The sequence below is a fragment of the Pseudorasbora parva genome, chromosome 25, assembly GCF_024679245.1.
Source record: "Pseudorasbora parva isolate DD20220531a chromosome 25, ASM2467924v1, whole genome shotgun sequence".
Classification (NCBI taxonomy): domain Eukaryota; kingdom Metazoa; phylum Chordata; class Actinopteri; order Cypriniformes; family Gobionidae; genus Pseudorasbora; species Pseudorasbora parva.
Genome location: NC_090196.1, coordinates 12,922,949 through 12,936,034, shown reverse-complemented (window position 1 = coordinate 12,936,034; position 13,086 = coordinate 12,922,949). Strand labels below are relative to the sequence as shown.

At 37.9% G+C, this 13,086-nt stretch overlaps 1 protein-coding gene across 1 annotated transcript; it reads right to left on the bottom strand.

Moving 5' to 3' along the window:
• Window positions 1-845: 845 nt before the first annotated feature.
• sigirr (single immunoglobulin and toll-interleukin 1 receptor (TIR) domain) lies at window positions 846-12,447 on the bottom strand. The gene is made up of 9 exons (XM_067436114.1): window positions 12,189-12,447; window positions 8,602-8,806; window positions 5,747-5,874; window positions 5,527-5,667; window positions 5,295-5,438; window positions 3,965-4,067; window positions 2,849-2,999; window positions 2,591-2,768; window positions 846-1,229 (listed from the first exon to the last, which is right to left on the bottom strand). The coding sequence occupies exons 1-9, from the start codon at window positions 12,244-12,246 to the stop codon at window positions 1,057-1,059; spliced, it is 1,281 nt and encodes a 426-aa protein (XP_067292215.1). The 5' UTR covers window positions 12,247-12,447; the 3' UTR covers window positions 846-1,056.
• Window positions 12,448-13,086: the final 639 nt, after the last annotated feature.

Genomic DNA, 13,086 nt, shown 5'->3' with positions numbered 1-13,086 from the left:
TCGAGAGATTCAAATTCCAAAGGGAACGTCAATGTCGAGAGATTCAAACTCCAAAGGGAACGTCAATAACGAGAGATTTAAACTCCAAAGGGAACGTCAATAACGAGAGATTTAAACTCCAAAGGGAACGTCAATATCGAGAGAACCAAACTTTAAAGGGAACGTCAATGTTGAGAGAAGCGAACTCAAAAGGGAACGTCAATGTTGAGAAAACTGAACGCAAAAGGGACCGTCAATGTCGAGAGAACCGAACTCGAAAGGGAACGTTAAAGTTGGAGAGAACCAAACTCGAAAGGGAACGTCAATATTGAGAGAACCGAACTTTAAAGGGAACGTCAATGTCGAGAGAACCCAACTCAAAAGGGAACGTCAATGTCGAGGGAACCAAACTCAAAAGGGAACGTCAATGTCAAGAGAACGGAACTCAAAAGGGAACGTCAATGTCAAGAGAACCGAATTCGAAAAGGAACGTCTCTGGTTACCTCACGTAACCTCAGTTTCCTGAGAAGAGGTAAAAAGACATTACGTAAGCTGCCATGTTACATACCTCAAAGTCTTTGCCAGCTACACTAGGCTTCAGTCCAAAGATTCTGAGGGATTGAGGTTCAGCGTCGCCCTATAGAGCGGAGGAACAACCATTGAGGAGAATTCTCGTCTGTGAGATTTCATAGGGCTTCAGTATTCTCTGAGAGAAGGTGTTTCCCCATAGCATCACTACTGATGCAATGTCTCATTCCCTCCTCTCAGAGAAACTGAGGTTACTTTTGCATGCCTACTATAGTAGGGGAGTAGGTATATTCAGATGTAGGGATGGTGTTAGAATGAAGTCAATACTAAATAAAACATGGACCCAACAACTTTATTAAAATATATATACAATAAAAGTCCCTATGACTATACATGAAATGCTATTAAAATTTTGCATAAAAACAAAGAGGTGCACATGAAAAACTTTACAGGTGTAGATTTAAAAAAAACACACAAAACAGTGACAGTAACATTAAATCATCGAGGGAAAGTGACTTAATAGTGCAAAAAGGAATAGGAGTGTGTGTCTCATATATCGTCCTCCGAGACCAGGCAGTAAAAATCTGTGCGGGCGGCGTAGTTCCTCGAGCCGAGGTCAGATACATCTATCTCTGAGGGTTTGGGTTCATCCGTCACACCTGGACCTGAAGGAAGCACCGGAGCTTTGGAGGGAAGGGTCTTGTAGATGGGCAAACGCAAACCTGTGAGGTAAACATTGCAACAGTTCATTAGCATTGATAAATATAAATCTCGCTCTGTCACTTTTTTTCTGTGGAGTGCCTCAAGGATCTGTTCTTGGTCCACTACTATTTCTAATTTACACTCTTCCTCTGGGTCGAACATCCAGTGCTTCGGTCTTAATTTCCACAGTTTAGCAATGATATACACATCTATTTTATTGCACAGCCAAATTCTGTTTTTCCTCCTCCTTAACATCTTACCTACATGATCTTAATGTATGGATGACATCCTTTGTCTTAGATTCTAGATCCAGTTCATGTTCTGCAGTGGCAGATCTTAACGTGACAGCAGACTAATAAACTAGTTGCTGCTGTCTGTCATTAATGTTAATTAAAGGTAACAGAAAATTGTAGCTAGGATTAATCAATATTTAATTTATTATTTATGCAGTGCAGACTGTTCGCTAAGTATTACATTTCTGTATATTTCTTTTTAGACAGGTAGAAAGGCCACAATGACATTTATTATAACGGGTTTATATGAAGATTATTTTAAGTTCACTTAAATTAAAAGCTTTATTTTTTATAGACTAATAAATGCTAAAATTTATATATATATATATTTTTATTTTATTTTATTATTATATTTTTTTATTTTATTATTATTATACTGTAATGCTGAATGTCTATCATTAATGTTTAAAAAATATATATTTCATAGAGACATCAGTAGCAGTTTTAGTATCAGTGATACTGGCCTTCATTCTTAAAAAGATGCCATTACAACAAATATTTAAAATATACTGTCTTTAAGTTGTTTCTACATTAATTTGGAGAGTAACTATACTGTATACTTTGTAATATTAAAAACTCTGATGTATTTAATTGTGATGAATTAGTTTTAATTGTATATATATATATATATATATATATATATATATATATATATATATATATATATATATATATATATATATATATAAAATTAGTTTTAATTATATATATATATATATATATATATATATTCCTCAAAAGTCTGATTTATTATATTTGAAATACTCACGTTAACATGATTTAAAAAATAAATTTAAAAAAATGTTGCTTCAGTCCAGCAAGTGTTTTCATCTCAAAATATTACTAACATTATTAAAAGTTATTCTTACATGTAAAGGTGTCTTAAAAGGATAGTACAATCAAAAATAAGCTCTTTAAAAAGAAGAAATGTTCTTTAATATATCTTATTTTGTGTTCCACAGAATAAAAAAGTAAATTAATAAATGGCGACAGAAATATAATTTCTGTATTATATATTCTATATTTCATTGTTGGAATGACACTCAAATGAAGATGAGCTCTTTTGATTCGAGAAGCACGTTTCGTACCCAGGTCTCCTGCTGGATCTGGGTCCGGTCTGCAGTCCAGGTAATCAGGCTGCTGCGTGAGCATCGGATCTTTATCGCCTTGCAACAAAGTCTGCGGATCTCCTGCCGACTCCCTGTGAAATGTCACCTTACGTGGCATTGCCAATGCAAGCTCCTTCCAGAACCCTGAAGAGGGGGTCTGTGAGAAGGGAAAGAGATTGATTAGGTTTCAGGTTGTCCTAAATCTCAGTGATTTATTGAGCACTGCGAGGGTCTCACCATGGAATGTGCGCCCCAGGTGATGACTGTGATTCGCGGTTGGTGTTGTCTCAGCTGGTGACTGATGTCCTGGCTTATTTGCTTCTGCTGCGAATGAAATATGATGAAAATGGGCTTTCTCGACAGATCCATCAGGTGCCATAGACCCTGTCTGAACATTGAAACAGCATCCAAGAGTAAAGGTCATATCATTAAGCAAAACGTTTTTTGAACTTTTTCTTAATAACATCAAAAAAATACAACGTAATAATAGTTATATTAGAGAGTCAGTGAAAGTTGTTATATTTTGATAAAAGTTATTGAATTGTTTTTCTTTACATTAAAACAATGAAATGATGTACTGCAATGTAACTGACTATGGCAGCAAGTCTAACCATGTCTATTTTAATAAAACAAAACAGGAAAACCAGGGACCGCGAAGGGCAGGAATACAAGAGTATGAGAAACAACTGACCAACTAACAAAGCAAACATATAAAATATGCTACTTCCATACAATATTTTAGAGAAAAGAATGTCTGAATTCATAGTATTCATAAAACCAACTACGATGACCAACTACTTCCGGAGAGGTTCTGAAGTGTGCATTCAATGGACACTTTACTATCCCATAAGGCCACGGGAGGGGATTTATGAATGGAAGTGAAGCGACGTAGGTCACATGACAGTGACAACATGGCTGATGTAGGATGTCTTAATTTCATATTACAGTATTCTCATATTTCACGCATTCCTACTATATAACGGGGTTGTCCAAAGTCGGTCCTGGAGGGCCACTGTCCTGCAGATTTTAGCTCCAACTTGCCTCAACACACCTGTCTGGAAGTTTCTAGTATTCCTAATAAGACCTTGATTAGCTGGTACAGGTGTGTTTAATTGGGGTTGAAGATAACTCTGCAGGACAGTGGCCCTCCAGGTTCAGGAATGGACACCCCTGCTATATAGAAAATACTTTTTTAACGGTCGCAAAGTAAATCTCAGGCGCAGCTTGGTCCTTATATATACTTAAATATCCTTCTAATGAGGGGATTTAAACCAACTACAAAAGACTACAAAACAGAAACAGGAAACTAAATCGATCTAAAGAAGTCCAAACAAGAAACATGTAAAAAGATACCTAAAGTTGGTTGTGCACCACTCCTGCTCCAGGTATGCCTGAGAAAGCACCACAACCAGCCGTCGACAGCGGCTGATGTTCATCAGCAGCTCTGCAGACGGCTCTGAGGAAATAAGACAATACACGTCGTGTTTTTATAAATGCATACCTGGGGTCTTTAGTGACATAATATACTACCCTCTTCCTCATTCATTTAGACATTAGCCAATTGAGCCATGGAGGATTCGCTATTTACATGGCGGAATTTGCGAGCGTAAATGAAACTAGCACTAAACTAGGTGTTTAGTGTCACATTGAATTTGCTGACTGAATAAGTGCAGTTCACCTTTATTCAACAAGGTGTTAATGTCTGAAACACAATGATAAAGTGCCGTTTCACTCAGTTATTCAGAGCAACTGAATACAATCAGATATTTACTGTCACTGTCACTGATGGCGGATCTGGTGAAGAAGCTGTCAGCGATCAAAAAATTGATTTTGAAGATGTTAAAAATGATAGTTTTGAGAATATGTTTGAGATGGTGAATATGAGGCAGATGCTAAATGTTCTGGGAAATGAGCTCTGATGAGGACAGTGATGACGGTATAACACATCTGCTCAAACTGAACCCTTACAAGCTCCAAAAGGAAACTAAATCTGCTTTATTATAATTCTTCTGTAATTGATACTCTAATATCAGGAGAGGTTTATTTTATTGAGGCAGGTAAAGATTCATCCGTGTTGGAAATAGATATGGGTTGCTAAAGACCCGAATATGTAATAACGATTGTAGTAAAAGATGAGACCATATTTAATTTGATACAATAAATAAATAAAGTGCTGTCTGTTAAATATGCAATATTATGTCAAGTGTTCAATGAAAATTTCCACGAGTAAAACAAAGATTCATTATTGCATCTGAATTCTTAATAGACTATTATTATTATTATTTTTAAAAAATCGGATAAAATTATCTGTTTTTTATTTTATTTTACATAAATAAATAGTATTCCTGTAGCTCAAACAGTAGAGCATTACGCTAGAAAAGCCTAAGCCATGGGTTCAATTCCCTGGGAATGCAACTAATAATGTGCAACGTGAATGCAGTGTAAGTTACTTTGCATAAAAGTGTCTGCCACAATTTTTCAGCAAGGACACGCTAAATTGATCAAAAGTGACAGTAAAGACATTTATAATGTTACAAAAGATTTCGGTTTCAAATAATTGCTGTTCTTTTGAACATTCTATTTATTAAAAATCCCGAAAAATAGATATTTCTCGAGCAGCAAATCATCATTTTAGAATGATTTTAGAAGGTCATATAAATCTGAATATAGTTGTAAGATTTACCGGCTCCAGGAAGGATGTTTGTGTCGTTGAGTAGAAGCTTATGACTGTACTTGTTCTCCAAATGAGGCTTCAGGATAAAATTGACAAACTTTCTGTCATTCTCATTGTTGATATATGAGATGTAGGCATCATACATTTTGCCATCTGAGAAACAGCGAAACATCTTTATGAAATGAAAATGCATTGTTATGAAAGATTTTAAAAGGCTTTAATGAAGAGTATACAAACTTACCATTTAGCTCATACTCTCCATACACGTTCTTATACCACAGTTTAAAGTTGAGTCGGCACTTAGAATAGACCACCGCTGAAAGAGCGAGTACTACTAACATGACCACCGATGCAACCACTGCTCCGCTGTGACTTGGGTATTCTGGGATAAAAAAGGGAATAAATTGATCATATACACAGAACTGCCGAGAAGAATTACACTTTATATGCTTCATTCTTACTGTAATCTTTTACGTTGAATTGCGCCGTGCTGTTCCTCACCACGCAGAAATACACGCCAAAATCAGTCCGATCTCTCAGGGTCAGTGTAAGATCGCTGCTCTTAATGATGTGACTCTCATCAGTGTACCTGCCAAGTGTTTGGATAGTCATGTCATAAATTCAAGCCTCTGCTGGTCCTGCAGCCAATTAGATTGCTTGCTCAACATTTAAATCATGTGGTTCAGTGTTTGCTGTAGTTCAGTTCCTCTGAAACCCTCCAACTCCCGCAGCTCCACCTGTCTAGAACTGCTATGGGATTTAGTTTCTGTAGCAGCAGCATATTAGCCTAGAAATCTAGACGCACCCTAGTGGGAGCAAATCTAATCTGCAGCGAGTGTCGTCTAGCAACTCTCAATACACTTCTGAGCTGTAAAAACCAAACTCTGGTCGGGCCAATCACATCGTGTATAGAGTCGGTGGGCGGGGCTTAACATAATGACGGCCGAGTTGCGCTTGCTTGCTACTAGTAAAGTTAGTTAAAGACTCTGGAAGTTAAAGACTCTGGAAGACTTGGAGTTAAGCTTTTCTCTGAGAAAAGAACAAAGAACAGCACTGAAATCATTCTTAAGAAGGGAAGATGTGTTCTGAGTTTTGCTGACCGGATACGGCGAAAGTTTAATCTGTCAACTAGCTTTGCTTCATCTTCTTTGCTCTGGTTGGTTGTAGCGCTATCCTATTGCGTGCAGGGGGAGTTTGAAAGACAACTTTGTCAACTAAAGAATAGCCTTGTCAGGCTAGCAGCATATACATAAACAGCTGTGCTCAAAAGTTTACTGAGTGTCGTTACCTGGATGATCCACGACAGATTATTTTATTTTTTTGTCCCTTCTTGTGATGATTGTTCTTGAGTTCCTTATTTGTCCTGAGCAGTTGTCCTGCCCAATGTTCTTCAGAAAAAATAATTCAGGTCCTGCACATTTTTCAGGTTTCCAGCATCTTATGCATATTTGAACCCTTTCCATCTATCTTTTCACACTAAGGACAACTGAGGGACTCAAACACAACTCTCTATTTGTTTAAAAAGCTTCTTTTTTTAATTTAGTACTGCAAAATAGCATACTTGCATGTTTCCCGGAAGAAAAATTAAGAACAATTTACCTTGATCTTCAAATTCAAATTAGATTTCAAAACCATGCAGTCACTGCTGGAAAGGGTTCACATTTGCAAAAGAATCTGGAAAACTTAAAGGGGGGGTGAAATGCTGTTTCATGCATACTGATCTCTTTACACTGTTAAAGACTTGGAATCCCATACTAAACATAGACAAAGTTTCAAAAGTTAAGGTGGACGTTTGATGGGAGTATTTCTTTGTCAAAAATACTACTTCCGGTTAGTCATAAGTTTCGGCAAGTTTTTTGAGATCATGCGTCCCCTTTGACGTTAATGGGGGCGGAATTTCCTTGTATGGGCCTTACGGACAATTCTACCGGAAGCGCGTGAGAGAGAGAGAGAGAGGGAGAGAGCGAAAGTAACAGGCTACGCCCATCAAAGCGCTGGCTTGTAGGCTGCGCTGCACAGGTAATGTGCACATAACAATGTCACCAAAAAAGTGCGTTTTTGGTTGCCAGACCAAGACAGTCCTGCACAGATTCGCCAAAACCCCGCGTTAAGGCAACAGTGGATGTAATTTGCTTATCCGGATCAGCAACTGAGTTGCGCGAATGTTTATATCTGTTCGCTGCATTTCGGTGCCGACTGTTTCATAAACAAGGCCCAGCTTGACACCGGATTTTCCCAATCGCCTAATGCTGAATGATGGAGCAGTCCCAACGTTAGAAGGGTGAGTGAGACTGCTTCAAATGTTTTTTTTTTAGTCCGCTTACTGTCTACACAAACCACGCGTAAACACACAAACACACGTGCACAACTGCACTTCCCACATGTACACCTTCAAAGACAAAAATACGACGATATAATTCAAGTATAAATATGTAAATAACACAAGCCGCTAAGCATATTATATAGTTAGTGTATAACTTGTACCACATACAGACGTCCTGCTCTAGTCGTTTTTGCTGCTGCTCCTGTTCAACTGCAGCCTCTGGGTCTGATTCCGGATCATAGATGTATGGCTGTATCTGATTAAAAGCCATATTTTTATTTTGAATAAAGTTTTTTTCCCGCTGTTAGGGATGACGCACTCGACTCAACACAATAGCAGCGCGCTGCTGCACACGTCATTATTTAGCTCCGCTCACACGATACGCCCCCACCCGCTCGGCTTTTTTCGGAAAGACTCGGAACAGCGCATCTTTCTTATATAATTATTAAAAAAATAAAGACTTTTCGGAGATATGCAGGATGCAATGCTACTCTATAGGTACTCAAGATTGACATGACACTGACTGAAACTGAGTGTTTCACCCCCCCTTTAAGAATTTGCAGAACCTGAAGGATTTTTCTGAAGTACATTGGGCAGGACAAATGCTCAGGACAGACAAGGGACTCAAGAACAACCATCACAAAACAACAAAACAGTCATGGATCATCCAGGTAATGACACACAGATCATGTCCATGTAACCATCATGCGCATGATTACATAACTTAAGTTACTTGTTATGTGTTACTCCCAAAACTGTACAAGTGCACACAATTTTCAAACTTTCATATATTATTATTTTTTTTAAATGCACTGAATTATATAGTGTATAATACACAGTATGCTAGTATTCAGAACACAGTCATAGAGATGAATTTCATTATAAAGTATCTAAATCTCATATATTTTCAGTCTAATGTGCCATATTTGTATTGTAAATATTGATACACTACAAGTACTCAGTGTTTGGCATTATATTGCATCATATACCCACCAGTCTTTTGTAATTTGAGGGTAGATGGTGAGGTTGGTAAGCGGTGTGCCATTTTTCATCCACTCCAGGTGGTCTTCACATTCTGAATCTGAACGGATCCAACCCATGGAGGCTTCGCATTTTAGGACCACGCTGTGGCCAAGCGCCCCAAAAACCGCCTGAGTTTGATCATGCTTGAACACTGGAGCGCTGCTACAAAGCGGATCTTTGTTTTGAGAGAGAAAAATGAGAAATATGTGAGCATCAGTGTGTTCAGGCCTGTTCATAACAAGAACAAGAACGGTAAAGATAGCTATAATAATAACTATATTTGCCTCCACACCAATGTACAAAATCAATCTGCTAGTCCTTAGTGTGAAAGGCCTTTACCATGAATAAAATTTGACTTTTTATAAGTTGCATCACACCTAAACTGCTAGATTCTTAATACAGTTCGAGCTGTACGGAATGAGCACACCTGAAAGGCGCTCAGCTAAAAACAATGACTTCTTTATTAGCGTAACCTTGCTTGAGTCTTCTGGAGGATATCTAATCTCAAGAGAGATGAGTGAAACTCTATTCAGATGCACAGGTGAGGGTGTTTCTCATCAGCACTGTTTCATATTCCCATGTTTGAGTAAAATGTTCTTCTGCCTACATGGAAATGGTATGTTATTATGCTATAAAATGGAAGCGGGTTCATAAAAAGTTAATTTAACGTGCCCTTATTACGAAGAGTTATTTTTAAAAAGCTCGTCTGGTGACGAGTCCATTAGGGTCACTGATGTTTAATAGAAATCACAGCCTACATAAATATTGTAAGTGTAGATTTCCAGGGAAAATGGTTGGAAGACTCCAATGTGGGCAGAGTTTGGGAGAAGGTCCATAAATCCTTCAACCAACAAACTTTGGACATGTGGTGGTCAGAAGCAAGATAATTACGTCAGATCATTTGGTTTGGTTTTATTTTCTGGAGTCCACTATACAGTCTTAGGGGATTTGTGCAAGACGCAATATAATATAAGTTTGCAGAGATGTCACCACAGGCACTGTTTTGAACAACCCAGGCTCATTGGAAATATGTGACTCTGCCTACATTTTTTTCAACACCCGAAATATGTACCTCCAGGTACGTTTACCTGCACTTTTGGGGTGAAACGTCCACCGGAGGCGCTAAGTTGTAATATTTTTTTCTGAAATATTTTTCTGGATATACCGAAAAACAACAGCAAACTACTAGAGAAGCAACAATAATAGACACCAGTGCTAATGAGCGTTTGAGTGAGAGGTTTAAAGATGCACACAACTCAATATGCCGTATACGTTGAAGGCTATGTGTTCGGCAGTACGCATTCGACTAAGAGTCTGCGTCAAAATGGATACGTTGGGTTATACTATATGCAAGTAGGCTATGTGCAGTGTTGGGGGTAATGCATTACAAGTAACTTAAGTTACGTAATTAGATATATTTTTTAAGTAAATAGTACAGTAACGCATTAAAGCTGTCACATTAGTGAAATTTCATTGCAATTTTGCTGGCAAAAAAAGTTATTTTGACCCTTTGAGAAAAATCTACATCGAGAAATCTTTCACCTTCACTTGAAAACCGTAATAACATGGATGACTAGATTTCCCCTGCAAAAAACTGCTACACAATAAATGTGACAGCACCTTTAAATGTATCTTTATCAAATCTCAAAATGATTGACTATTTATCATTCTGCAAATAGTATAGAATTTTAATATCAGCCATATATTAGTTATAAGATGAAAATAATACTTCCAGAATTTTAATATCATTGTATCCCTATAGTACACTAGGTTAAGTAGAATGGGACCGGCTCTTGCCAACACAGCATTTGCATATGTTGTGTGTGTACTTGAGTTTCAGGCCTTTAGTGACAATTTCTAAAAGAATCTAATAAAAAAAAATGTTTCTGTAGGGAACATAAAATGTAAAAACCATTGTACATCCATTGTGAAATTTCAACCAGTTCTTAGAGCTGACGTACAACAGTTCATGCAGCTAAGCATGAAAATAAGAGTGTAGAACTCAATTTGCATGTATTCAAAGCAGTCAGGAATAACTAGTTCCTGTAACTCAACTGGTAGAGCTCAGTGCTATTGCCAAGGATTCAATTCCCAGGCAATTCACACACACACACGTATAGATATATATTACAAGGAGGGTGAAGTATGAGGACATTGGCCATGTCCCCACTTTTCAAAATGCTTTTAAATCATACAGGATGAGTTTTTTTAGAAAGTAAAAATGCAGAATGTTTCCTGTAATGAGTAGGTTTAGGGGCAGGGGCAGTGTAAGGGGATAGAAAATACGGTTTGTACAGTATATAAACTATTACGCCTATGGAGTCCCCACAAAGATAGTGAACCAGACGTGTGTGTGTGTGTGTGTAAACTGAATGTAAATACTAATGATTCAAAGTTAGGGAGGAAAAGAATGGCAGCGAGGGAAAACAACATTGTTATGAGAGCAAATATTGACTGTTCCAGAACAAATTTACACTGGATTGCTCTTTTTATAGCCAGTTTTACCCATGCAGGTGAATCATATGATGGTCATGAGGTGCTTCACACACACACACACACACACACACACACACACACACACACACACACACACACACACACACACACACACACACACACACACACACACACACACAAAAGTCTACATGCTTGTATGTGCTCATATAGGCGGAAGAGTGGTTATATTATACTATCATATTGGTTATAACAGGTTTATTGCTAATTCATTCAGGTTGAATACTAATGCCTTAGAATAATTGATCTGTCAATAGCCTCCTGAATAGTCACTATGGCTCCAGTATTAAGATCTGATTATTGTTCATCACTGCACCAGTAACTTCATTCAATCATTAACCAGGCTGTGTTAAGCAGGCCATTACCAGGTACAAAGTTCATTTTTTTTTCTTCTGGTAGACAAACAAGGTGCTGGATAAATGCTTGCATGTACAACATGAACAATATTAACCGGAAAAACAACTTAAACGTAAGGGGTCATCAGGACATCATCATATTTGTGTTGCATAAACAAGTGAAGACAATAACACACTGCAGTGATATACATAAAGGTTAAACCGTGTGTTTTCATGAGTGAGAGTATTTTCATGTTTTATGTTTTAAGTGTTAGAGCCTACATGTATATAGGCTAATTGTTTTACTACTAAAGCCTCCATAGGTTTTCAATGGCAGATTTCAATGTGACAACTTACCGACAAAAGGTCAGTGTGTTAAATAAATCACAAAACTATTATTATTTTTTATGAGGGACAATATCAGTACAAAATCTACAAAAGTAAAGTAGGCCTACATAATGTAATTGTGTAGAAAGAAACTTTAATATGTATCTAGAAATTAAAATACACTATTATTCACCAGAAAACTGTGATGATGATAGATAGATAGATAGATAGATAGATAGATAGATAGATAGATAGATAGATAGATAGATAGATAGATAGATAGATAGATAGATAGATAGATAGATAGATAGATAGATAGATAGATAGATAGATAGATAGATAGATAGATAGATAGATAGATAGATAGATGTGAAGTCTTACCCGCAAACTGAGTATTCGCGAGACATGTCAGATACAGGATCAAATGACAACGCCACATTGCAGTCCTCTGATAAATCCTGTCATGAAAGAGTGTACGCGCAAAACAGTCTGTCAAGAAGTTCACAAACGCACTTTAACCGTGAAACAAAGACTGCAGATGTTGCCAGCAACGCATGTCATGTCTCGCTGACCAGCAGCCTAAACGCGGAAGGTGCGCAGCGTTTGCACCGAGTCTGACTGTCGCCTGGAATCACTGTACGGGGAATACAGGGTCACATGATCCTGTTCACCTGCGCGCCTCTTTAAACAGGTAAACAGACGCGGGCTGTTCGGGGCGCAATGAAATGGAACCAAACGCAGAGTATGCTACAAGTGTCTCGAGATGCGTTTTTAAAGGTTTAACTATTTTTAACCAGACACGCATGAAGCCAACGCGACGCGACAGGTGCCTATCTACGACACAGATATTAAAAATATCTAATTAAAAATATCAATGACGGGACGCAAGAACGCATTCAGCTGCACATGGGGGTGAACTGTGAGTATAACCTATTTATCTGACAAGAAGCAGAGAGTTCACTTAAGTTTTTTGGGGGGTGGAAATGGGTGACCAGATTAAATACTTGCATTGGCCTAAAGAAATTAAACGAGTTCTTAAAGGAAAGTTCACCCAAAAATGTCATGAGGGTATAGTTGCAGCCTTGAGATCTGCAAATCCAAAACCGGGTGGGAGCTCCAAAATAGGGAGTGGCATCATCTCATTGACAGACAGGCATATGACACACATGCATGATGGGCTGCACATGCACAGACCAAGCCCAAACACAACATGTCAACATCAACATCAGTTGAGGGCTGCAACAACAACTTTTAAATGACAATATCCTGGCCGGACTAC

What these genes read in the sequence shown, in the direction of transcription:
- sigirr (XM_067436114.1), bottom strand. Translation starts at nt 12,246, where the DNA reads ATGTGGCGTTGTCATTTGATCCTGTATCTGACATGTCTCGCGAATACT. An exon ending in ATTCAACGTAAAAGATTACA is followed by an intron (nt 5,668 to 5,746) that starts GTAAGAATGAAG and finishes TTTTTATCCCAG; the next exon opens with AATACCCAAGTCACAGCGGA. An exon ending in TGGTGCACAACCAACTTTAG is followed by an intron (nt 3,000 to 3,964) that starts GTATCTTTTTAC and finishes TTCAATGTTCAG; the next exon opens with ACAGGGTCTATGGCACCTGA.